At 38.6% G+C, this 27,376-nt stretch overlaps 2 protein-coding genes across 11 annotated transcripts in view; one reads left to right on the top strand and one right to left on the bottom strand.

The window, feature by feature from the left end:
* BTD (biotinidase) overlaps positions 1-5,609 on the bottom strand; it is an 11,021-nt gene extending 5,412 nt beyond the window's left edge. The window contains exons 1-2 of one of the 5 annotated variants that reach the window (XM_074838306.1): positions 5,528-5,609; positions 45-327 (exon numbers count right to left, since the gene is read on the bottom strand). In XM_074838306.1, coding sequence (XP_074694407.1) covers positions 45-323 — 279 coding nt within the window. In that variant the 5' untranslated portion in view covers positions 324-327; positions 5,528-5,609. The other 4 variants (XM_074838338.1, XM_074838320.1, XM_074838329.1 and 1 more) reach the window with 4 other exon arrangements.
* Positions 5,191-27,376, top strand: HACL1 (2-hydroxyacyl-CoA lyase 1). 6 transcript variants are annotated; one of them, XM_074838251.1, is made up of 18 exons: positions 5,191-5,372; positions 6,411-6,515; positions 9,320-9,400; positions 11,867-11,907; positions 13,148-13,228; positions 14,039-14,111; positions 14,622-14,699; positions 15,682-15,776; positions 16,250-16,362; positions 17,979-18,114; positions 19,256-19,361; positions 20,741-20,824; positions 21,114-21,215; positions 22,126-22,280; positions 23,687-23,845; positions 24,142-24,249; positions 24,851-25,037; positions 25,451-27,376. In XM_074838251.1, the coding sequence occupies exons 1-18, from the start codon at positions 5,298-5,300 to the stop codon at positions 25,481-25,483; spliced, it is 1,812 nt and encodes a 603-aa protein (XP_074694352.1). In that variant the 5' UTR covers positions 5,191-5,297; the 3' UTR covers positions 25,484-27,376. The 6 variants fall into 6 exon arrangements, with proteins under 6 accessions (XP_074694352.1, XP_074694360.1, XP_074694369.1 ...); XM_074838268.1 differs by lacking the exon at positions 5,191-5,372 and adding an exon at positions 5,385-6,132; XM_074838259.1 differs by lacking the exon at positions 9,320-9,400 and having other exon boundaries at positions 5,192-5,372.

The raw sequence follows: 27,376 nt of genomic DNA, 5'->3' as shown, positions 1-27,376 counted from the left end.
CCTGGGAACACAAATGTGAAAGATTATCTTCAAATAGCACTTACTCTATATATACATAGGACGCATGCAACTGCCACCAAGCTGCAGCATACCTGTCTTGCAGCAGCCACTACTTGCTGTTCATAGATGTCCAGGTTTCTGCCCATGAGTTCCAGCGCAGACTGTCGATCAACCAGGGCTGTTGAGTTAGGACTCAGTATGGACTCGTGTTCATACACGGCAGCAATGTAATGCCCCTCCTTCTTAACCCTTCCTAAGACCAGTTGATAGCAAAAAAAGCAGACGGACAGCTTCCAGCACAGCTCCGCCATGGTGTATGCCATAAACCTAGAGCAAAGAAAACAGGTGGGGTGGGGGGATCTTGAGCAACAAATCATGCCAGGAATTTAAATTTACGATTAAATATGGACTGTAACTGAGACTCTTAGCAGTGCTTGAACAGAGTGTGTTATTTTTAAATTCCGGAACAACCACGTGCATATTGTTTCTAAACCTTAAATCTAACTACGTTGGTGCTTTAAATAACCATGTCCTGTTTAAAAGCATTTTAGCTTCCTACGTAGTTCTACTGATCTCTTTGCTTGGTCTCCCTTTACAACTAACTTGGGCATTCATTTATAGATTATTGAACCATATATCAAAATATCTTTGGGAAAAGTTAAAAGCAACTCGTTAATTTGCAGTTTCTCCCCCATTTGGTGATGGGAGATGTATTTAAAAGTAGCATTTCCTCAAATTACTTGGACACTATATTTAGTAGTCAATTAGAAAGAGAACTTACTTTATCAATACAGAAACAGATAATTGCCACAGGAATTACACTACACACTACTTCTGCATTTATCTATCTTTCTATCATGACAATGCCTCCCCTGATGGATTAGATTCACTCTATTCCGACCCCACAAATGTAATTTAATAGACTAATTTGTTTCATACGGTGCAGCTTTTTTCAATATTTATAAAAATGTCAAGCAGAATTCAGATCTGCATTCCTTCTATACAGTGCAGATAGGTAAGGTTAAAAACGCTTTCATAGTAATAACAATAAAGCAAAAATCCATACAAAAAGCAGAAAATTTGCATTACTGAGCTTCTCTTAGAAAGAAATGAAGAATTAGTGAGTCTGGAAGGCAGGGGTACTCTCCCAAGTATGGGCTCCCCATGTATCCTTTTGACTTCCCAAGTTGTGAAAATATTTATGCAGAACAAAGACTGACTGACACAGTCAATGGCTGTGCAATGCTTAAGAAATACTATAGAAATGCCATGTTATTTAGAATTCTTCTCACAATTTCAGAATTCTGTACTTGTCACCAGTGTTACCAGCATCATTAAGGAATTAAATCTTGAATATCGGTGAAGTTGAAAGAGCATGCAAGAGAGACGCACTGATGCCACATACAGATAGCCCACAGTCTTCAAGTTCAGTTACTGACTTTTTAATTGTATTTGCTCTTCGGTAACTCTTATCCAAGAAAAAAAAAATGTTCCAAAACGCTCAGCACTTTTCAGTCTTTGTGATCCACAACTCCATTAATTTTTCCAAAGCAAATACAGCCTGAAGGACACATGTACAAAGAGCCTTCTCTAGTTCCCATTAGGAGTTCAGCAGGAAAAAAAGATCAATTTTAAACTAATCCCATTTTATTTTTATTCATCTTATATTAAATGTAGTTTTGTACCTAAAGAAGAAAGTCTATGGCAAGTTAACTTAAAATATCTCTCTTCTTAAATTCCAGAATGAAAAGCAGCTAATATGCAATCCTCAACACTGCTCTTTTTTTTTTTGTCTAAACACCAACTGGTTTAGTATCTAACACTGAACCAACTGAAGTGTGAGGAAAGCTACTCAAAAAGCATTTAGTAAGTAATATCTTAGTTTAAGCCACTGGTTTGCTTCCATGAGCTCTACATGCTATTTGCAGCACTGGTTTGACAGCAACACAGTCCTGTGTAGGACAGGAAAATCATAACCTTACTGTCCATGGCAGGCAGGAGGATCTGTTTGCTCAACCAAGAAGCTTTAATATGCAATAACACTTGTAAGGGCCCAGGAGTAACTCAGCTATTGACGCTGCTAAGCTCAACTACCTATTTTCTTGAGCTTTAATTTGTCAATGTGTCCATATATACATACCTTCAAGGGTAGATTTAAGTTATGTAAAGAACAATAAAAACAGAATAAAGCCTTCGTATAACTGTAAACAGTTGCATTAAAGATACTATATTTATATAAGCGTTTTTGAGAAGTGATGTACAATAAACTACTCTTGCTATTCTGCATCTTGAGGAAAACATTAGGTACTTGGGGGGGGGGGGGGGGGGGGGCCGGGATTTGCAGTGTGTATCAAGGAGAGAGGATCCTGCTTTGTCCTGTGCAGCTCAGATTTGCAAATGAAATACCAAGGTACACGTGAAGATATAAGGCAGTAACAGGGGGATGGAGAGGAGAGGTGGGAAGCCTCTCACAGTTAAGGAAGCCACTGAAAATAAACATAGTGTTGCACTTCACTGACAAAACTGTCTTTTCTATTTCTGTCATCCCTTCAGAGCCAAAATGCCTATTTAGGCCAGGAATGGGTTCTAGTCAGCCGTTCCTCACTGAAGTTGTCAACTAAGATGTAATTAGAATTCATCATTACTAGTGACAGAGAAAGTTGGAGAGTTTCAGATCGCAGGATGGCATTGCTATGCATTAGAGAAATAGCCTTTTTGCCTTCTAAGCCAAACACATTAACATAAAAAATTAATAGGTAATTGGCTTCTACAAAAAGTTGTATTTTACAGACATGCTTGGAGAATTCTCATTTTTCTGCCACGGTTTGTTTTCTGGCGGTCAGAAACACTCAAAAGTACTAACCTGAATGCCTTCCTTGTTTAGATGCAAACAAGGTTTAGCACTGAACATCCAACTACACAATCCCATCTGGCTGCACCTGGGCCAACTAAAATAATAACTAAAATTGTCCTTACCCTTGGTTGTGATCACTGCTAGTCCTACAGACAAGGCTGATCATTTATCCGAGTGCTCCCTAACACCTTTCCCCTATCTGACAGCTTAAACAACAGAACACTGCTATCTAATGTATTGCTTCTAACAAGGAGAGCTCCAACAAGCCCCAAGGCTGGCCTAGGGGATAGTAACCTCTCCAGACAAAATAAGGGTATCATCAGGGTTTACTCAGTCTTTGGGCTGTTGAGACTCCAAATAAGTCTCTGCCACATTCTGATTTTTTCCCTAATGGAAAGTGCCACACCATCTAATAAATCCTTTCCTTTAAGTGAAGTTCATTTGTTTAGGGTCTACAGAGCTGTCCCCTCACCTGAGCCACGACTTTAAATTTTCATGAACTGAAATGCTTTATGATATAATCTCTTTTTCTGTCCCTTTCTTGTGACTTATGTAGTTTTTTGCCTGGCAGACATGCTTCAGTAGGATCATCTCACCCAAATATAAGTATTTCGTAGCAGTATTACTGTCATGCAGTCACAGTATTCTAGTTATACTTCTACACAAAAGGTTAAAAGACTGGTGTTTAAGCTTGGATGCTGATTGAGACAAGTTTTTCCCTCAGTCACAGTGCAGACTGTTTTCCCGTTCAGTTTTTCAGAACCATCTAATCTCAGTACATTGTGAAATAAAGCATCCAGTCACTCACTTTTCAACAACTTTGGAAACAAGTTTGTCAACTCTCACCGCACACAGATGTATATGCAGAGAAAGGCAATACGTACCCTCCTTCTTAGCACTTTTATACTCACAAGAATCTAACAGACTATAAAAAACAGAAGTAGCACAGCACTAGTCTGAGTCTTCTTAAGTGATTAATAGCAAATGCCTGCTAAGCTATAGTAACATAAACAGTATTAGTAGGCAAAATATTCAATTTGCTATGAAAAAATAATTTTTTTACACTGATATCCATGAATTGTGATGTTGTTGTCATTCTAATATACCGAATACATAACACAACAGCCCCTACATAGATGTAAAAATACTGGCAAATTCTAGTTTTTTCAACTGATCCCTCCTGTCTACTGCCTTTATATGCTGCACTATATTTTAATACAGTATTTTACTATATAGGCTTTTATGAAGTTTTTAACAATGCAATCATAGCTCAATTGAAAAGGGCATCTTCCATTTCCTTTTCTATGTTTATTCTGTGTGCAATGCAATATGTAACTTTGCTCTAGTTTCCTGGCTTTTATCCAGAGGTGCAATCTATTTTTAAAGAACGCTGCCCATTCTAATGTAATGCTTTACAAAATGTTTTATATGTTTCACAGGATTCCAGAAATATGCTTTGTCTCGTAATTAAAAGATCTACGTTATCTAAGTTACTGATGGAGTGAGGATGAATTGAGTGCTGCTGTTATTAGTGGTTTGGCTTGAACAACTTAAGATCGTAGCACAAACAAGCCATAGGGTGAGGCAGAACACATTGTCAACTGTGTCACTTCTCAGACACGCGCAAGCTCGGCGTGGCCAGGACAGGCGCAGCCAGGTAAAATGGTGTGCGACCAACCTTCCCTGAGGAGCCTGGGAAAGCAACTCACACCACGCTCCCACTTTTCCTCATGGATGCTGGTGCCATCGTGAATGCTACCTTCCTCACCAATGCTACCTTCATCTGAACAACCCTGCACTTTGCCGCGCTCTGTATCAGCCATCTCTGACCAACCCCACAGGGCTGAGGTGTTCCACGGCGGAGGCGGCCGCCCCGCTCACAGCCGCGCTTGGCCCTGCAGTGCCACAGGCCTGCGAGGTCGCGCTGCCACACGCGGCCTCAGCGGAACCTGGGCCTGACGGCAAACCCGCCCGCCCGCCCGTCCGCTCCCGCCTCCCCCGGCCTGAGGCCCGTCGCTTGCCGAGGCGCGGGGCGCTACCCGCACGTTCCCCCCCTCCACCGCCCTAACGGGCTGCCGCCGCCGAACGGCCGCCCCCCACGCGTCACCGCGCCGCGAGCCTCACGCTGCGCCGCGAGTCGCACGGTGCGCCGGGCCGCCCCCGCCCCCTGGCGGCTGCTCTGCGCTCGGCACCGCCACAAGCCCACGGATGAGTGAGAGCGGAGGGAAAGTGGAGAGGCAGGCACACCCCGGCCTCTGATTGGATGCTCGCTCCAGCCAATAGGAGGCTTCCCCAGCCTCCGCCCCGCTCCCGGGGTCAGGGGTGGGCATTCGCGGCCCTCGGGTCCGCCCCCTCCGCTGTCTTATTGGCCGGGCGGCGTGCCAGTCAGTGGTACCCGACCTTCGGCCGGGGGGTCTGCTCCGGCCTGTGCCGCGGGACCGGAATGGCCTCCGGGAGCGGTGCGGCGGGAGAGGCCGTCAGCGGGGCCCAGCTCATCGCCGAGTCCCTCAAGGCTCAAGTAAGAGGACAGGGGCGGGGGCGCTAGCGAGCCGCTTCCTCTACGCCGAGCGGGCAGGGACAGTTCCCACCGGCCTGGCGGCGCGGGGGCCGGCCGGGCCGGGCCACGGGTGCCCGCGAGGCTGGAGGGAAGGGGGTGTGCGCGGCCGGACTCACCCTGGGCGTTGCTGCCGTTCTGCCGGGGGCGGGCAGAGCGGGGCGAGCGAGGAGGGCTTGCCCTGTCGCCCTGTGGGAAGGAGGGAGGTGCCGCCGCCGCTGCCCAGTGGAGCGGGCCCCGACCGGCAGCGGCCCGGCCCCGCCAGCTCCCGGCGCTGCCGTGGGCAGGCGTGAGGTGGTGAGCCCAGTGCGGCTTTCGCCGGTCCTTCGCTTAGTTCTGACGAGCTTGCGCCTTCCCGGGCTCAGCCGATACCGCCGGTACCGTCAAGCACTGCTGGCGGCCCGCGGCAGCTCCACCCTCACAGTTCTCAGAAGTCTGTGTTGTCTCTAAACTTGAAGTGGTGCTGAACTAGTACTGGCCTTAGCGAAGGACTTTCCGTTTGGTCTGTGATACGCGAAAAGTTAATTTAGTTGTAACAAAAATAAACATAGTTTTTTCATCTGTAAGTTTCTTGGGCATGATACAATCCCAGTTGTTTCTTGAGACCTTTTTTCTGTTAATTCTCTGTGAAAGCATAAGAATATGTAATGATACGAGGAATTTTCAGAAGAGGCAAAGCTGACCTACTAAGAAACAGGAAGGTGATATAGCAGAGACATCCCAGGTAAGAAGGGGTAGTTAAAAAAGACTAAGCATATGTTGACTGAGAAGCTGGGCTGAACAATTGTGGAAGCACTGGATTTTGGAGGCCTACAAGTAGTGGAACAACTACGGAGTGCTGAGCTGCAAATGTCAGCTGCCATTGTATGTGGCCTGTGAACTTTTATGTGAATATATATGTTGTTACTTTTAGACTGACTGCATAGTTCATATAACTGTGTTTCACATGTTTATTAAAGCTACCTTTTGGAAACAATTCTGATTTAACACTTTTCTTTTTAGAATATTGAATACATGTTTGGCATTGTTGGTATTCCAGTTACTGAAATCGCAATTGCAGCCCAAGCAGTTGGAATAAAATACGTAGGAATGAGAAACGAACAAGCCGTAAGTATATATCTATAGCAGGACCAATTCTTTAACTGTTTTGCAACAGAATGAAATCTAATTTACCTTTTCTACCAGGAAGAGTGTGGTTTCTGAACGTTCCTTTAAAGAACCTGTGGAGAAGCAGTTACTGTCATTCTAGAATAAGGGAGAGCATTAGTGGATTGGGTTGGGTGATTCTTTTTCCCCCTTCCATTTTTAAGTGCTCCCTCCTTTTCTCATATGGGAATTACAACTTTTTTTTCATTTTTAGATGCCTTTCTCCAGTAAGGGAGAGAAGATAGGATGAAAATAGAGAGAAAAAGAATTTGAACAAAGCGTTCTATAGCAGAAAGAAAAAATGATAATTTTGTCTCTTTCAAGTAATAAATTTTCAGATTTTGTCTGCCATTTTTTGGGGAGGCTCATCCAGGTTTTTTGGTTTTCTGTAGCTTTCTGTAGACTTTTCAAGATACTTCTCCCTTAAATTTTTCTACTGTCATTTTCTTTTGCTGATGTCCTACCTTCCAAATTAGGACAATATTATAATTCTCTCTTTATTTGGTAGTATTTTAATTACTTTTTTAGAGCTTTCTTAGCTACTATTTTTTTCTTTTTGTTTAGAAGGATATTTTACTTAAGAGTTATTCCCTACAGGCTTAAAAAGGCAGATTTTTACTTGTCTCTGTTCTGTTTTTGCAGTGTCCAAAGAGGAAAGTTTTTCCTGCTGAGAAACTTCTCCTGACTATTTGCAATAACTGTAGTATCTTTTTTTTTCCTTAACTGTGTTTTAAAAGCTCACCAAACAACAAACCATAGAAAGTTACAGTGCTTCTGAATGCTCAAAATCGAGCATGAACATACACTTAGACAGTCTTAATTGTATATTTTTCAGTTTCGTTGTCTAGGTATCAGAAATTAGACTCAAGCTCATTAGCATTTTGGTGTTAATGCCACTAGTTCTTGATTTGTTTGGTTTTCCCCAGCAGTAACTCTTTAAACATTCAGTACTTTCTTTGGTGGTCTGAAGTTGAATATAATAACCTCAGATTTCTACCTCATTTTCAAGCATTGCTACACAAGCTGACTCTATATTGGACTGCTAGTAAATGGACCATCAGCTTTCCATGCTCAGAGTTGCTCTACTACGTTTGTCAGTTTTCCATAGCTGATGCCAACAAATAAACAATTGTTTGATTATTACCTTATGAGGAGATTTTTCTTGTGTTTCAACTTGTTTATGGATCCTGTCTCTCTATGAGCTCTATTAATTAGAATTTTACCACTTTTACAAGGAACTCCTTTTAATGTTCTGGACCTGCATAGTATTCAGGTGCCTGTATTTTGCAGCAGTGTTCTTTTTCTGTTTTCCACCATGTAGTTCATAGCCTCCATGGATTGTTCCAGACATCAATAAAGTATTAAAATAGTAGTTCTCCTAAATCAGGTGGTCACAAACTGTGTGTTTTGCTGTCTAATCCTTACATCCTTATATTGGAGTGTAGGAATTTGTAGAGGAATGCATGTGTCTCTATGGAAAATCTGTAACATGTGAGAGCAAACATATGCAAATATGTTTAAAAGGTGTATTTGATTCCTTTGAAGGACTGGGAATTCAACACAGTCTTTATATTCCTGTAGGCCATTTAGCAAGTATTCTAGTTTTAGCTTTGGTTATTAACATGATTAAAATTTATTTCCTCATGTGTTTGTAATTAACAGAAAAGTTTGCTTTGCACTGCCAAATGAGATGCTGTCCTATTTATCACTTCTTTACTAGGCTCTCTTCTGTTAGATTGAAGAAGACAAGAAACATTCTGCTGTGTAATAGTGAGGTACTTTTGCTTAGGGGAATAATGATAACATGAAGGCTTGTTTTTACATCAAAATGTCAGGGTTTCTCTTCTTTGGGGAGTGGGAAATTATGAACAAAGATATATCTTGTGGTGGGTTTTGTTTGGTTCTTTGTCCTTAGTGAAGACATAGAGTAATTGCTTGGCAGAGGAGAGGGTAAAAGGTTGTACACAGTATATTCAAGATACACTTAATATTTACAGATGTCATGGTTTTAATTGTCCAGGTTTATTAGTTGTGTGGTGTGGCTGTGGAGGATGTGTATACAGCTGCTTCCTTTATTGGTAAAGGCAACTGTATATGATCTGAGATATACGGAAAACAAAGTTTTTTCCAGGGGTTGAGTTTCTGCCTCGTTTCTGGGCCAGATGTAGCAAAAGCCTGTAAAACTGAAGAATAAACTGCTTGACTACAAAGACGAAGTTAAAGCATGAAGTTAAAAGCTAAATAGTACTACCAGTATCTGTTAGCTAATCTCCTGTGGCCTGTAACATGCCATAAGTTCACTAGAAGCAGTTTAACCCATGTCCCGTATGCCCCTTTAGTACTGCGTAGTTATGTTACAACTCAATAGGGGCATGTGTTTTCTGTATGTCCCTGGGTAATTAGAGATTGCAGTGGTTGTTTAGGAGACTGATAACCCAGGTCAGTTTTAAACTTAAAAAACCCCTCTTTTACTATATTGTTACTCATTAACAATACACCTTGCTAATGTTTAGTTCTTAATATTTAACAATAATTATCACTATGTATTCAAAGTGATATCTTCTTGATAATCATTTCCTAAGTCAGTCGTGAGTATATAATATGCTGGAGCTGGTACAGTGTAGTTAGCAGGAATGGTGCTAGCTGTCAAGGGAATCACTTGAGAACCCTTCAGTAAGGGCAACTGGAACCAAAGTGGACATCTTTTTTTCTCCACCCCTTAGATTAAAGATATCCTTTTATAAGGTGTTCTGGTCTCTGAATAGGTCTTACCCCTTGGCTTCCATACCTGGACTGTGCGGTGTTGGATGGATGTTGGTTGGATGGTCTTTCCCAGACCAAAACAGGTGCCTTATCCTGTTCTACATCTGTTGGTTGTTCTTTGTTCTGGGTTTGTGTTTTGTTTTGTTTTGTTTTTTCCTCCCTTGTTTAGCCACCACTGCTTTTCCTAAAACAAAAGGAGTGTCTTCCCAGCTCTCAGGTTACACTTCTTCAGTGACCAGTAATTGTCCATCAGCAAATTGCTTATTATTCTGGGACTGCTGCTTTAAACCTGTGTCCATGTTTTCAAAGCCTACACTGAAGTTGTATGTCACAACGAAAGACATCATGTACCAAGCTCAGGTTCATACAGCAAGTTCTCCAGCAAGTTGGTCACAAGCCCTACAGGAACATTTAGCATTAGGTACAATTAACATAAGGGCTTCAGGCCTGCTCCTAGGCATGGCAGTACTATTTTAACTGGGCCACTGGGTAGAGAAATGCTTAACCATTGTTTACTAGCTATGTTGTATTAGTTTGCTTTTGTCTGAGTTGAAAACAGAATAATTTAATTAAACCCTGCTTAGTGTTCTTCTGCTTGTATGAGAGCAACAGGCCTCTGCTTTGGCTACAGTTCAAACCCAGGACTCATAGGTGGTTCCAAACTTCGGGTTCAGTGCCTGCTTCTGGACCGCCTACATTTCTTTCTAATGTTGATTGTGGATTTGGTGGTCATTTGCATTTTATATGCCTATGTCCTTCTTGCCTGTCTGAGGAAAATAAGACTCTGGTTTCAGCTGATCAACTGTGTTGTGACCTTAACAGATAACATGAGTACCATTACACCTTTTTTTTTTTTTTTTTTTGGTGGGGTGGGGGGAAGGAAATGAGGTGGTGCAAGGTTCATAAGTAAAATGGGTTTTTGTTCTTACTGTTCAGACACACAAAAGAAATCTTTTAAGTATACCTTCAAAATTATTTATGATCTTCTCACTTCTAAATACAGATAGATCTAGTAATGTTGCTTCCTTGCAGAATGAAGCAGTAAAAGTTTTAATGGCAATGACTGTACATGAACTCACATTCTATGTGCTGCTTTATTTTGCCACTTAGTTCTAAAACATGATTGCCATGGGAACTCAACACCATACTTTGAGCTCCATTAACAACATTTTTAGTAACACCTACTCCAAATGCTTCTAAACTCTTGCACATAGATATATCATTAATTGTTACCGGATTCTTGAATATTAGTGACATTTCTCTATGTCAGAGGCTTATGGAAAGTAGGAATAGATTTTTCTTGTCAACGTACTTTTTTGTCAACAATTCCCTATTCTAATGCTGCGAAGAATATAAGGGCTGCTTATTATTCCTCTACGAAGCCCCAAGTTTTTCTCAGTTGGTCTGTATCTGTAGGAGCATGAGGATATTAAAGACAGTTTCTCCTTCCTGCTTATAATAAGTCAGTGTTTTCACTCATTTAAGCTGACGTTGCTAACATGCTGTGTTACCTAGAATTACTCATAGGTTTGAGGAAGATGTTTAGTAGCTTTGTAAACTTTTCGAAGGAGCTTTTGTGTTACTCCTCACCACAGTAGTACTCAAATAAACCTAAAAACCAAAATCCCAACTCTATTTCAAAATGAAAGAGGCAAGCTGTAAGGCCAGGAGCTTGCTTTAAAAAAAAAAAAAAAAAAATTGCAAAATTACTTCTTTCCATTAAGTGTTAGAGCTTGCTGAATTCAAGACAAAAGCACGTATGACTCCTTTAGAGTTCTGAGGTTGCCCATAAGCTTCTGTTTCTACTTGATCACATACTGTCTTGTTACCAGGTGGACTTTATATCTGAATGTTTAATATTAGTACAGGAATAACATAAAAGCATACTCTGTAATAGTACTTCTGCTAAGCTATGTTAATACATGTTGTAGGCATTACTTTTGTGAAAATTATTCAAAATGCAATTTTTTCTTTGAAATGTCAAAGTATCTAAAACTAAACATGATACCAGAAATAGATTGAGAAGTACTTCAGCAGCTCAGCTTGTAAAAGACAAGCCTTAATCTGCTAATGAATCTCACCAGTGTGTGATTTCAACCTTCTGCTTAATTTCTGAAATACAATGAGTCATTCCAGTCATGGCTGGATTTCTGTTTGTTGCCTTGCTCTTGTAAATCCCTTTTCCTTGTTAGTCTAGAAGGCAGAAGTTTCTTATGCTGTTCTGTTCATTTTGCTTCTCTGGTTATGGGGGCTTTCTTTTATGTTGGGGTTTTGTTCTTTGAGTCATAAATACTCCTAATGTAATATCCTGGAACAACAGAATCCTGAAATGTGGAGATGAGTTTTGAGAATTTTCAGATAAGCCTTCATGAACACACCTTATAATGGGGAGGGTGAAGGGGTTCTTCTACTTACATTTAAGCTCTAATGATCAGGGCAATATCTGTACTTGCTTATTTTCAGTATTTTTGTTGAAAGTTATGTACAAGATATCATGAAATGTGTATATATAATAATAACTATATAATTAACTCCAGTATTTTCAATAGGCCTGTTATGCTGCATCTGCTGTTGGATATTTGACTGGCAGGTACATTCCATATTTATTAATATTTATAATATTAACCGTATTACACTCAGCAGTTAGAGGCTAGGAATGTTTTCCTGGTTTGGAGCTGGGTGGTTTTAGTGTGTGCAGATGTAGGGCAGTTAAAATGGTACATGAATTTTAGAATAACTGTCAGTAATGGTTATAAGTATTTCTATTGCTGTGATTCAGGGCAGGAACAAGGAGATGCTTAAGATCATATGATATTGTCCATCTTAACTTTCTTTATTTCTTCTCTTTTAATGTCTAAGTAGCAGTTTAACACCATTGGTATGAGGAGCAGAAATCATGCCACCATTGTTCGTTGCAACTTGGTGGACCCACTATACCTTAATCTCATCATCTGGGCATATTATTCAACAAATACCGTGTCAATACACAGACTGATCATAAGCCTTCCAGTCTCCCCTGTGCTTCTTCTGACATGAAGTACTGACTTCTCTTTTCTACTGTATTTTGCTCTTAATGTTGTTGGGAAGCATTCTGTAGCCTGTGACTGGAGGTGTGCTTCTTGGGTATCCCATGGATCCTTTTCTAAAGTAAACATCTGGTGTCTGCGTGCTCACAATTGCAGACCCAGTGATGCAGGTGATCATTCCTTATTCTGTCTGCAAGCATGACACCTGTTATATGGTTTTGTAGTTTTTCTTCCTTTGTATAATCCTCTGGAAGTAAGCTAGTTTTTTTTTTTCTGATATTTAAAGAGTGTAAAGCTGCTAAAAAATGCTCAGTAGTTAAGAACTGTCATTTTTATCTCATCACCTGGAATAACAAGTGCCTCTGCCTGAATTAAACTATAGTAAAATTTGTGTTGAATCAGATGCACTTCTTCCTTTGTGAGCTTTCTTCATTGATACCTAGTGCTAAAGTGGAGTTGAGAGAACTGCAAACATAAGTGCCTTACCAAATTCCATATAAATGCTAGATGATGGAGTAAATGCAATAAAAGAAGTAAGGAGCTGTGTTATGATGAGCCTGCATATGTTCTGTGTGGGTGACACGTAACAACTGTTCACTTGCTTTTTCAGTTGGGTTGATAGAGCTAAAGGATTTCTGATTCCTATGTCTATCTTTAGTCTTGCATGCAAATCCCTTGTCGTTCATGCATTTTGATGATATGAGTAAAACTTTAATGTTATATATTTCAGCATCTTACTAATTATTGTTGGTGATTTATTTGTGCTCACTTTCTTCTTTTTTTTTTTTTTTTTTTCCCCTCTAGACCAGGAGTATGTCTTGTAGTGTCTGGTCCAGGTTTTCTGCATGCCCTTGGTGGGATGGCAAATGCAACCATGAACTGCTGGTAATTTAGCTACATTTCCCCTTTAAATTTCTAATAATTGTTTGTTGTTATTTGTTGCAGTTGTTGAGCTCCACAGTATCTAGTATAGGATGTTTTTTCCTTCCTGTGGATAATGAGAAGAGAATTCTTCATTTATCAACCCTAAAAGTAATTTAATTCCATTTTTTGTATTCTCATAGCGAAATTCTCCTTTTTGTCCTACCCATTATGCACATATTGGAAAATCTATCAGTATATCTGATTGTATGGATACGTTTGAAAATGAAGTCAATACTCAGCCTGTAACGCTTTATTGATCATGGAGAGTCTTAGAGGTTTTTTTCTAAATTTAAATCCACATTGCCTTTGAATTACAGTATTTCATATGTGAACAAATTGACAACTGTGTTGTTAAAATCCATATTTGCTCCCCATGCAGACATTTGGAGCAGTAATTAAGTATTGAATTAAATTATGTACAGAGCATTTACTCCCACAAGCCTTCACTGAGACATGGCAACTTCAGCTGGTCTGCCACTGAAAGCTGTTCAGAAAGCTGTATGATGTATTTTAGGTAGAAGCTCTGGTAATATCAGGTGCACATGATCTAGAGGATTAGATCAGCAGTGGCTGATGGACAACGAAAGATCAATAGTGGGAATGCTAACAAATCATGTCTCTGACACTCTGAAAAAAGACCTCAAGTGTTCAAATTCTTTTTTTAAAAATGAGTCATTGACTAAAGTTTTGCTGCCCCTATGTGACCTTAGACTGAAAATATATGTATGCTTAAGGTTGCTTTGTTTGAGTTTTTCCAATATACCTTTCTAGGCCTTTGATTGTTATTGGAGGCTCTTCTGACAGAAATCAGGAAACCATGGGAGCTTTCCAGGAATTCCCACAGGTATGCAGACATACAAGTTTCTACAGAAAGGTTTCAGTTAAATAATTGATGTAATTTCTTCATTAGGAATAACAATCCCAGACACTAACATTTCCTGACAGATTTTATAATGCTGTTTATTTGCTCCATCTGCTGGTTTAAAATTGACACTGTAAATACAGCAGATTACCTGGAATGTCTTTGTCCATACTCATGTTAGAATTCATGCTCTGTTTTAGGTTCTCAACTGGTATAAATTGCCTTTGTCTGTCTTTTCTGAGATGGAGGAAAGCAAAATAAACTTTCCAAGAAAAATGCCACCACTTTTGGGGGGGGAATATTTAAGCACTCAGGGAAATGAGTTGGGCTTTGACAGTTTCCAGCAGCTTAGGAACAGCATTTTCCTGTGTGGGATTTTTCAGCTTATTGCTTTCCATTTGGAAATTTTTCCATTTTATTCATGTTGAAATGAGATGGAAATGAGCAAATCGCTTTGATAAATCAGTATAATGGTTATATGCATTTATTCAGGTTGAAGCTGGTAGGCTGTACAACAAACTGTCTGTCCGTCCAAGCAGCTTAGAAGTTATTCCTGCTGTTATTGAAAAGGTATGAAAAAATACTAGATTAGCAACAGAATATCAAATAACTGTCTCCTCCTATATAAGTTCTGAGAGTTTATTTTTTGTATAGTTGTTACTGTAAATGGTTTGGTCCTGCAGATGTTAGGTGATGGTTAATTAAATTAACAACCAGGGATGTTTTTCCTATGAACAATGCTATGGAAGAGGTTAGAAATAGATTCTGGTTCAATCTGATGCTTACTGATCCCTGCAGCGTTTTTTGTTAGCTTCAGTCAGAGCTGGAAACTTTTTTATGGAAGAAATAGTTTTGGGATGCAATAACTAGAAATGTAATACTACGAGCTTCAGCTCTTTTAGCACACCTCATTATGTGAAGGAGATTTGGAGGGGGAGCAATAGAGGTGGTTGTGTTTGGGTTTTGAGTTTGGTTGTTGGTTTGGTGGATTTTTTTGAGAGAGATGACACATCCTTATCTCAGTGCTTCAGAAAGGACTACAAAAGTCTCTTGCTACTGTTGCAGCAACGCTTCAGCCACATCAGCCTAAATTCTGCATACAATACTATTTTCAGAAATGCAAATTCAGCAGAGCATCTACCTGTAATAGAAGAATTAGAATCAAAAGTAATAGAAAATGGAGGCATTCATTGTCTTGGTTTTTCTCTATGGTACTTTAAATAGAATTCATCATGAAAGTTTAATTTAGTATTTCCAGACACAGCAGCTGATAACGCACTTGCCTTATTGTAAATTAAACAAAGAATTTACAGTCTAATACTGTGCATCTACCAAAAGGCTTCAGCTGGCATATAGGGGAAAATGTAAATAGCTGTCAAAACTTGAATTTATTGGTATGAATCAGTCCATGAGAGCTTTCCCCATGGTAGCTCAGCAATATGAAACAGCATGTTCCTTCTCTGCCTGCAGAAAGGTTTTCTTGTTTTTTACATATAAAGATTTTTAAAATCCTTTCAAACAGTGATCAGAACTGTGATTATCTGTTTTCTAGGCTGTAAGAACCAGCATATATGGCCGTCCGGGTTCCTGCTATATTGACATACCTGGGGATTTTGTGAATCTTCAGGTGAATAAGAGATCTGTCAAGTGCGTAAGAATCATATTCATTATTTTTCAAATCATTGAATAAAAGAAATTTTAGTTGTAAGTTACTTTTGTATTTTCTTTTCTTAAAACCAGAAAAAGATAAACAAGAGCAATAGATTAAATTGCCATGAGGTTGAAATGATACTAAAAATCCAGCCTCTAAATGTGATGTTCCATCATAACACGTGGTGGAGGTTGTAGTTTGTAACGAAATGTGCAAAAAGGAATGAATTAGTATGATGGTAATACAATGATGTCACTTTGTAAATCTCTGGAACAACACTACCTGTAAGATTAAAGAAACACGCAAGAAAAACTTCAAAGCCCGTTTTAAAAAAAGTATATCCTGTTCTGATAAATTCTGTGAGTAACATTTGTTTAGCAACAGCAGTTTTATGCTAAACAGTAGGTTTTATCTTTCAATATTTCTTTGTTTGAGTTTAAGAGCCTCTCTTGTTTTGCTTGACTTCCAGGTACGTGGAATGCTGCCTGCCACCTCCCATCAGCACGGCTGAACACTCCGCTGTATCCAAAGCAGCGTCTATCATTGCTCATTCCAGGCAGCCTCTGCTAATCATTGGCAAAGGTAGCATGCTTTGATGTGGCTTTGAACTGTACAAGTTCAGGACAAGAACAATGACCAAAGTGATTTCTTTTTCCCATAAGTGTTAGCCACCTCCTTTTCACTCTCAATTAAAACAAACAAACTCAAAACAAAAACCACAAACTTATTTGAAATTTGATGTTAAAATCTGCTCTGTTTTTTAGAGTATTTTTTTCTGTTGTGTAACTGTTGTCTCTTATCTAGTTGAAAAGTCAATGGATAAAATACAACTTTAAGAAGAAGAAAATCAGATAACCGTTGTCTTAAGGCTAGAGCAAATACCAAGGCATCATTTCCAAAATTCCAAACAAATTCTGTTAGAATACAGAAGTGATATTCTCTCTCTGATGCTCTGGCATATATAGCAAGAATCAGAATAACCAAAGGTCATTCTTCCATTTGGACTTACTGAAAGTGCCAGCCTACCTGTGTGAGGACATGAAGCAACACAGCGGATGTTGCTGTTATTGCTGTTTTATGGACTTTCCATTGTACTCTGACAGGGTATTTCATTTCTGAAATAGAGGTGTCCCTAAAGATAGAGGGTAACTATTGTCTGTCCTGGTTCGCTTATTTTGTCCCTCCTTGTGGAATGTTAGTCACCACAGTTGCATTTCTGTTGAAGATAATAACCAACTTGTTTAACCCAGGCTGTTTTCCTGCAGATGTGGGAGTGATCTGTGCCTTGGAGGGAAGTTCTATGTTTAATCAGGGAGTGAAATGATTGAGATAAGATGGATCTTATCTTTGATTAGGTAATGAAATAATAGACAGAAGATAGATCAGGAGGGGGGGGGTTTCCCCCTCTCTCTGGCTTGATACACATGAACAAAAGGGTGTTCTTTGAAAGTGGAAGGTAGAAAACTCAAAAATACATAGATATGTGTGTTTTTGATGTCAGGCATTGAGAATCTACTTAACAAATGTATCTGGACTTTCTGCTATATATTGTTGTTAGCAGAATTTTTGGAAGAAATACAGAAGTTTATTCTCCAGGATTTAAGACTCACGGATTTAAGTCATGGCACAAGGACCAGTCAGTTATTCTAGATTGCCTGGGCAACTTTAATTCAGCAGCCATGTACTGAAGGTAGCATCACAGTAAATGTATGAACAAACACATCTTTACAAGGTCGTCTTTGAGCTTCTCTTTTTTTTCATTAAAGACTTACAGTAGACCTGTTTGGGCAGATTGTTAAGGAGCACCTGGTACAACAGCATGCAGGGGGCAAGCAAAAAGTGACATGATGCAGCACAAAGGTCATCTCCTGTTGCTGTTGCAGAAGTCTCTGCCTCCCACTCAAAATTGTCATTTTAGATAAATAGAATCTCCAATTTTTCCCTGTCCTGCTTCACAGAAATAGCAAAATAGTTCAGCTGAAGTCTTAAAAAAAAAAAAAAGGGTTTTGTCAAAAATACGGGAAATTTGAACCCAGATACCTGTGGTTTGGCATGTTATGAGTTCTGCAAAATGAAAAATAACAGGCAGCTTTCATAATGGGGAATAGTACTCTTTCTGCTATTAATCAGGTTAATTGAAGTTCAAGTGAATAGGGTAGGCTTCTGTAGTATTAAGCAGTCTCTTTCATTTCATTCAGGTGCTGCTTATTCACATGCGGAAAATAACATCAGAAAGTTGGTGGACCTTTGTGGACTGCCTTTTTTGCCTACACCAATGGCAAAAGGAGTAGTTCCTGATAACCATCCAAATTGTGTAGCTGCAGCAAGATCAACGTAAATATAAAACAAGACTTCTAATCTTAACATCTGACAAACAACTAGGAATTGTGGTGGTCTACAGATGCCAGGGAAGACAAAATGCATACAGCAAAATTTTTTCATCCACTTTTTGCACCTCATTTTAGAGCCCTGAAGATCTTGCTTGGAAAGAGACAACAGATTTAGGTGGATCACTTTTGACAATGCTTAGAATGCTGGCTGGGAAGATACTTTATCTGAGAGCTAATATTCTTTAACTATGAAACCTACGGCAAGTAGATGTATCCATGTTGTTAGTATGTATTTCATAACATAAAATGAAACTGGCAAACAGTTTGTTAAACATTTAACTAGACGAACTACTAGCTTTTTATTTTAACACAATAAACTGAAGCTTAAGGTGCACACATTGCAGTTGAAGTTTTATCTGCTCTCTTAGCATGGTGTCTGCAATACACCATCACTAAATTGCACTTTGTTTAAAAAGAAAAATAAGGTATTTCAAACTACACTGAAGGACTGTGTTTAAAGTAATTTATAAGAGCTTTTTTTGGCTCTTGGCAGAATTAATGTGAATGGACTGTAAGAACCCTAGTAGGTATGAATATGCACAGAGTCAGCTTGCACATGGAGCATTTATATACTTTGAGATTAAAATATTGTCTATTGTTGAGCATCTTAGCTTTATCTCTGTTAAGCATGCTGTGAAGAAAAATGGGGAATAAAAGAGTATACCAAATATTGTCTACCCAGCTGAAAGGTAAATTAACAGGAGTCTAAACTGAGAGGTCCACAACAATCTTAATTTTGTCACCCACTGTTGCCAGTGTCACAGTAGTGAGTCTTTTGCTTTAACATCAGCATCATTATAGCATCTGGTTAGTCTCTATAGTGTAATGATTCCTTTCCCAAACACAGTATATTAGGAAAATATAATTAACTTTCTTCTTGAGTTCCTAAGCTCAAGAATGCTTTGATGATTGGCTATGTAAAAGGATACAGGGCTTTGGGGCTAAGCAAGCAGGTTAGAGGAAGGAAGGATTATATATATATTCTGGGGTTTGCTGTAGTGGTTAGGATTACTTCTAATTTTGAAAACACTATTAAATTTAATAATAATTCCTTCTTATCTGATTCTCTTCTTTCCCTTTATTAGAGCATTACAGCATGCTGATGTAATCGTCTTGCTTGGTGCAAGGTTGAATTGGATTTTGCATTTTGGTCTTCCACCGAGGTTTCGACATGATGTAAAGGTTATTCAGGTAAGCAGGAAAATTACTATCACTTGAAGGAAGTCCTCTGTGTTCTAGCATTGCCTAGAGCAATTATTGTAAATTATTTTGGTAGGGTACTTCACGTGGAAAATACTGCCCTGTGTGCAGTACACAGTGCAGTACAGTGCATATAGTTGTGGTAGTTCTCCAGAAATACTTCTGATTTAATTTTTTTTTTTACTTATTTTTTCTAAAAATGGTTACAGCATTGTTCCAGCTATCAGGACTTGGTGCTGCTGTAATGAGGAGGGCAGGCAATTCTATGTAGTTGACTAAGATTAGACTCTTGATACTTGTGCGATCTTTGGAGCACTAGAATTTCCGTGATTAAAAGCAAATTGTCTTGAACTTGTGAAACCTTTCATACTGTTTGACTGCTTTCTCAGCTGGATTTTTCTGAAATAGAATTACTTTCAGATCCAGAGTCAGTCATTAGAAGAACTCAGTCACTCTGTTATTAAGAGGAAGAAAGGCTATTTGACTGATTAATGTATTTGGGAATCTGCCAGCTCTTAGAAGGACAAGTTGTGAAATTGTTTGTCCTACAGTCTCCTCTCTTGGTGTCTGTGATTGAACAGTAGTAGTTGATTCAGTGTGCTGACTGGCCTCCCTTCAGTGATCAGGTACATAACCTCAGGTTCCAAACTTTGCATCTTTTCCAGAGGAATAACAATCTTTTTAAGCTAAAATTCCTTTTGACTTATGAAATAATGCATCTTTTATGTTTCCTTTTTCTAAAGAATGTAAAGAAAAATATTTTTTAGTCTCAAAGTAATTTTTTTTTCAGTGTAAAGGTTTGGTATTAAAATACTAATTCAGTTCATAATCTATGTGACCTGGTCATAAATTTAGTATTCCATGTAACCTTAGAGGTCTCATACACCACTGATAAAGAAAGTGGGGAAGCTTCTTCAGTGGTTGCAATTCACTTTTCAGTTTCTTCATACTAGCCAAATTCTTAACTGCCAAGTAGCATACACAAACTCTTCTCAGTAAGAAAACTGCTGCTTTGTGTAGACTTTAAGGGTATACCTAAGCCTAGATTTTTAGTTCTCATAAACATCACTAAAATCACCACTTCTCCTTAATATTCTAATAAAGTTCTATACAGTCTGCAAGAGCTTGAAAGAAGTAAGCAATCAATTTTAAGGATATATATGAACTTTTATTAAAATAGGTATGTACCATAGTATTTTACTTTAAATAAAGGATTTCCTGATGTCATTTCAATGAAAGGCAGAGGAAGTTATCTGTACAGCCAAAAGAAGGTATGAAGACATTGCTGAACAGTGTTCCTCACTTGAACTGGAAAAAAAATTCTATTTAATATCCTTGTGTTAATGGTGGTCTTTCTTTTTGAAATATAGATCGATATTTGTGCAGAAGAGCTGGGAAATAATGTGAGGCCAGCTGCAATTTTATTAGGTGACATAAGCGCTGTGACTAAGCAGGTAACGTAATGTCAGGTGTCCTCCTGTTTTGACCTTAATTTCCTCTGATTTATGTAAAGTCACATACCAGTTAAAAAAAGAAAAAAGAAAACTGTTCAAGGAAAATCATTTTTCAGGCAACATATTCATGCTGTGCATCCAGTCTATTCCCAAATTAGATGCTAAATATTCTGATTAGTGTTACTGTGATTGTCCTGGGGCCTTTCTTGATTACATTATTCTTGATGCTCATGGTATTTTTTTTAAATATGTTGAAAGAAATCTCTGCAACGTTTCAATGTTGTTCCAGCTCTTAGAAGAATTCAGCAAAAGACCATTGAAATATCCTTCTAATTCGGAGTGGTGGAAGAGGCTAAGAGAGAAAATAACGAACAATGAGGAAAGATCAAAGGTAATATTACATTCAAGAAAAGAGGAGGTTTCTTGCCTTAACAGGTACTGATACATAGTCAGTTTTGTCATTGGTCTATATCCAAGCTCCTCAATTACTTCTGACAGTCATGTCACCCAGACTTTGAAAATTTATACCATTCCTGTACAGGCTTACTCTTGTCAGGCTTATGAACTGTAAGTCTTAATACTTAATTGTAAGATAAGTATTCTAGGTTTTGTTTAAATTCAAACTGTGTGGAAGCCATTGAACTTTGGGATTGGGTTCTTAAGCCAGTAGTAGAAGACCACAGCCAGAGCTGCTGTGTTGTGGGCAGTGACTTCTAAGCAATGGCAGGTACTCCAAGTGGAAGCTAGCTTACATGAAGATGCATTCTTAGTTTTCTTCTGTAATTGTGCTGTTCAACTGTTTAGCAATGCTGGTGGAAGTGTAATCTGTGTTAAAAGAAGTAGCTATTAAGGCCAAAAGACCACAGATGCTTGTCATATGCCTAAATCTATGCAACTCATATTCTACAAGTTCAGATGTATGTTTCCAAGACAGGGATCTAAACAAAATTCATTCTAGCAGATCCCTCTTTTGAACTACCTCCCAGCACACAGATGACAGCTCACTTAGGGTTATCAGTCGTCAAACCTATGGGCAGAAAAATTTCATATGCCTCTCAGGTTAAACAGTTTTAAAAGCTTCCTCATCCAAGGGTTGCTGAGCTGAGTTGAGCCCCTGATAAACACGTGTGTCACCAGGATAGATACAGAAGGAGTGACCTTGAGGTAGTTGATGGAAGACCAAATACTTCAGCCTTACCTAGCAGAGTGCATTTTTATTTCCATCATTATTTACATGTGTCAGTTCTGCACCTTATTATAAATTCTATCCATAGGAGTTACTAATATCTCTTATTTTTAAGGGATTAGCATTACAGAAATCCCTGCCTATGAATTATTACACAGTCTTTCATCACATCAGAGAACTGATACCCAAGGACTGCATCTTAGTAAGTGAGGGAGCAAACACCATGGACATTGGACGAACTATGGTTCCAAATTACTATCCCCGTCAAAGGTGTGGTATTTTTTTTTTGTTGTGCTGACTCAGCAGGCTAATCTATGTATAAATGTCTTCATTTAGCTGAGAATTATGATGTTACAGAATTCTTGTAATCCTTTTTAAAGGTTCTAAATAAAAAACAAAAGTTTAGTATGTTGGGAGAGGGGTTAAGGGAAATTTTTCTGCTCACATACTGATGTCCTGTCATAGATTTTAACAATTCTCTGACTCATCTGTGTGCTCTGCAACAGAATGGTGATAGTTTCTCACATTTTTGTGGGAAGTGAGTGAGGAGCATCATGTTGAATTCCCCGATCCAGACATTTATTTCTGTGCTCATAGTCTGGTGAACACTGATTTAAATTAAAAACAATCACTGGGATTGTCATGTTGAAAATAATTCATATGGAGAATTTTTCTTTGAAAGACATTTAAAACCAGGGAAAACTTAAGAATCCACTCATTTTGAAAACTGGATGATATATTGGGCACACTTTCATGTAAACCTGCTTGCCTAAAATGTAAGCACTCAAATTGGGAAGTGTTGGTATGGCTCTTTAATCATTATGTGTAGTCTAGTTTTATGTAAGTGGGAATTAAGTGCTGTTTCTTGAAGCGGGGGAAAAAGTGAGATCTGTCTGGTGAGATGAAACTTCTGATCTGACAGTGAAGCTTGTGCCACCTTGTTAAAGTGGCACTGAAGTCCTAAATGAACCTAAATACTTCTTTGAACCAACCAACAAAAAACAACTTTCAATAAAGCTGGAGGAAGGGTTTGCATTTTTCCCCCCTTATTTAAAATAAGGGCACTGTAATGTTAATGGTTGTCTTTTTTCAGATTGCATTGTGCATATCTGAAAGCAAATTTGAAAAGTTAACCCTAGAATAATCTAGTTCTTTATGTACTCTTGTATCCATTATGTGCTTCTGACTGAAGTGATCTAACTTAATTACAACTCTCAATTTGATTTCAAAAGTTGAACAGAAGACTAAAATTTGAACAGCAGTATTTAACCAGTGGCTTTCAGACTTCTAGTTATATTTTCAAGGAATTAAATATAGAAAGATTTCATGTAGTCTCTGTATCTCTACAGTAATTGAATGTTTTTGAAAATATTGTTACTATGCAAGCTAAAAGCATACAAGAATAGTTTTTTATTGTAGTGCAACTAGTGTATAAGAGTTCTTAATTTTAATCAGAGTTCCAGTGTGTTTATTTTACTTTAAAAATTTGCGGTCTTATAATCTGTTTGACTGAATGTAATCATCTATAGATCTGGTATTTCTTTATATCAATTGTTTATGAAACAGTATTTGAATAGTATATGGCAAATTATTAAAAGTAAAGTTAAGTCACCATGGATTACTGTAAAAGTTTGAGTAGAAATAAAGGAATAGTAATTTTGTATTTTTGTCTTTAGGCTTGATGCAGGGACTTTTGGAACGATGGGAGTCGGGCTGGGTTTTGCTATAGCAGCTGCAATGGTAGCTAAAGACCGAACACCTGAAAAGCGAGTCATCTGCATAGAAGGAGATAGTGCTTTTGGATTTTCTGGGATGGAGGTGGAGACTATTTGCAGGTAACTGTTTTTTGCTCACGACGACCCTCTCTGTATGTTGCCAGGATCAATTTAAGTAGAAGGCCAAGGACACTGCTCTTAGATGGGGCACTCTTAAAAGAACATGAAAACAAACCAAAAAATATAGATAGTCATTTTTATGCTGTTGTGACATAATGTGTTACCAGTGATGAGTAGATCATGTTTCAGGTGAAAGTGATTTTTTTTCATTTTTAATTTGAGGAAAAGTGAGACTTTTAACACCTTACAGAAAGGTGCAAATATTTCAGAATTCTTCCAAATGCATCTTTTTCTAGATACAACTTGCCAATCCTGATTATTGTAGTAAACAACAATGGGATTTACACTGGTTTGGATGCAGATGCCTGGAAGGAGATGCTAAAGTTTGGAAATCCTGCTACATGGTGAGCATCTTCAAAGTATGTCCTTTGTAAAAATAAGGAAGTAGTAACCAAAATGGTCATTCTCTTCTCTTTTAATGCTTTGTGATCCAGATTGAAATCTTTCAAAGTGAATGTAGTCCTAGGGCTAAGTTCATATAGGTAAGAACCAGTTACGAAAAGTAAGCTACCAACCTAATTCCAGACTGCTGGAGTGCTGCAGGGAGATGACACTCTATTAGTTGTCTGAGGTTCCCGCAGCAGTTCAGGCCATGCAGTATAGAGTTCATAGTGGTCTAAGCCTCAAAATCATGATAACTTCCAAAATTACCTGAGACTTATGTTCTGAATTTACACTGGGCTTCTGCTTCTGGAGCTGAGATCTCCATACCAAGAGATCTAGGCTAAAGCTCTGCTCAGGAATGTCTCCAGAAGATGAAATGAGTATGCTACCCTGTAAACATAGCTTAAGTGGTATAGGAAACATAATTCTTTCAGCCCAGAAGAATTCATAAGACCAGCACAATAATCAGCTTACACTTTAAAATCAGTGCTGAAGTAATTAAATTGATCAGTCTGGCAATTAATCCCTGCCATTAATCAGAGGTTTTCCATTACATTACAGTGTACCCCCTGTTTCTCTCCTGCCGAATTCACACTATGAGGAAATCATGTCTGCCTTTGGAGGTAAAGGATACTTTGTTAAAACACCAGAAGAATTGCAGAATGCTCTGAAAGCAAGTGTGACTGACAAGCAAACACCTTCACTTATAAATGTAATGATTGATCCACAGTCTGAGAGAAAGAAACAGGTATGTTTTCTTTTTCTGCAAGCTTCATATGGGCAAGCCTCTGAAATCCTCAGGAAGTATCACTTAAACCATTAGAGAAGGCAGAGATAGTTGCAAGGCAGAAAGATTGCCTTTAGATTTGGAAAATAGGAGAATGGGTGTTTTTACACTGTGCCATCTGCTTTGCTTGGTTTTTTGGTTTGTGGGGTTTTTTTTCCCTGTTGGCTATTATTAATGCATAGTTCTTTAATGACTGTTTCCAAAATTTATGGTTGTTCCTTTTGATTCCTGACAAAATGAGACAAAATGTTTTGGAGCAGTCTTTATTTCCTGTGGATTCCACCTGGTAGTTAATACATATTTGTATCCTCTTCCTCTTACTGTTTGTCCATTGATTGGGTTTTTTGTTTTTGTTTTGGTTTTTTTTCTTCCAGGAATTTCCCTGGCTGACTCGTTCTAACCTGTAGTAGATGAAGATGGTGGTGGTGCAAGGCAGGGCGCTAAGCAAAACTAAATTGGTTTCCAGAGGTGGTACTGGTACAACTCTTATTTTACAGAAGCATTGAAACAGAGTGGGATTGTAGAACTGCTATTAGAGGAATCTTTAAATGCTGAAATTAAGTAATTGTAAAATTAAAAAGATATATGAATATATACCAGGCCTTCTAGCAGATTGTACAGAAACACTGATGGTAAAATATACTTTTTCTTTTACTCAGTCACACCCATCAAGACTTGTGAATTAAAATCTTGGATGTTCTGGAGTCAGGGTTTTATGCTGACTGAAACATAGGAATTTTTGGCAGTCTGCTATTATAGTAGCTTCATTTTTAACTGACCACCAGCATACTACTTGTTAGAGACTTTATCCTGCAAGGACCAAAACAAAGCATCTTGTGAAAAAGTGCTGATTGGCCTTATTATGCATTGAAGCCTACTGGGTTGATAGTTGCTTCATAATTTTACAGGTTGCTTTTTCAGCTTCTGCTGCAGGTAGAAATAGTGTATTAAAAATGCAACCTTACTCAAGGGCTGAGTTTCTGTCTATTCCATTTGGTTTTGTTAAATGGGACTTATGGCGCTTGTAGGAAAAAAGTCTTAGATTTTTATTTGAAGCTTTGTTCTTTGCAAAGGCACTATCATCACTGTGGGCTGAAAACAGGACTGGATTTATTAGTGAGATTTTCAGGATTAATAGATCGTAAATCTTTATAATCAGAAGCATTTAAAAAAAAAATTTTAAAACCCTCAAAACAAAATCAAAAAAACCCCTCACCAGAACAACAACAGGAAGAAAAAGTATTAGGTTGGAGCTTAAAGTTCAGTTTGGCTGGCATCACAAAGCAACCACCAGCATTCATGCTGTGGCTGACTAATTGTGCAACAAAGGTTCTTCTCATAATGTACTTACTGTATAGAAACTTAGTGCCCAGCTCACACTGCCTGTGATGCAGGTAACATTTGAAGCAAACAATTGGCCTACCTGAGGTTCTCTGCTGTGTTTTCATCTGTTGTTGCATCTGACAATCTGACTTGGAGCTTGGACTTTAAAAGTGAAGTAGTTCTTTATGCTTCTATCATGGCCTACAGCAACTACTCACTAAGCAGGTTACTTCATATTTACATTTGTTCTTAAATGCACTGGGAGCTTCTTTGTTGTTACATATGTAAAAGGGAAAATTCTGGCTCTGATTTGGGTTTTGATTGCTTTATTGTCTATTATTCCATTGACATTAAGTGTTAGTTAACTAGTGGAAGGCACTTGGATGACCTGAGGAAGGGGAGGGCTGACCTGACCGGGGATCCTGGCCTACGGTTAGATTTGTTGCAGAAAGCTTGGCTTATTAGTTCTTGCACTTCAGTCTGGGTCTGACACAAGGCTGTGGGTTAGGCAGACGAATGTCTCTGCACACTCATACAGAAAGATAGTATCTGACATGAGCAAGAGTACCACAATTTACCTAGAGGTACCACTACTTGCTATGTATGTGGGAATAGCCATGTGGCACTAAGAATGCTAGAGTCAAGAAAGAGAATATCCTTAGGAGGGCTAAGAATTGCAAGAAGAAACAAGTGTAAGGCTGCTGAGACAGCAGAGTTGCTATGTTCTCTGGGGTATTCTGCAAGGAATATGAAACAACACTGGATCTTGTCACCGATTTTGTTTCATTCTTTTTAACTCTCAAAAATTGATTTTACTATGTTGCAGTGATTGGACACAATCCATTACGATGATGTAAAATAGCTGTAAGAGTTAATGCTGGGACTGACCACAGGGGAGATCATTTGCATTGGATAAACAAATGCAGAAATTCTTGTTTTGTATTTGAAAATTAATAAAAAGTGATTTTCATACTGTT

This window comes from Strix aluco, chromosome 1 (assembly GCF_031877795.1).
Source record: "Strix aluco isolate bStrAlu1 chromosome 1, bStrAlu1.hap1, whole genome shotgun sequence".
In the NCBI taxonomy this organism is placed as follows: domain Eukaryota; kingdom Metazoa; phylum Chordata; class Aves; order Strigiformes; family Strigidae; genus Strix; species Strix aluco.
The sequence above is the reverse complement of the archived record's forward strand: the minus strand, read 5'-3'. Positions and strand labels throughout refer to the sequence as shown.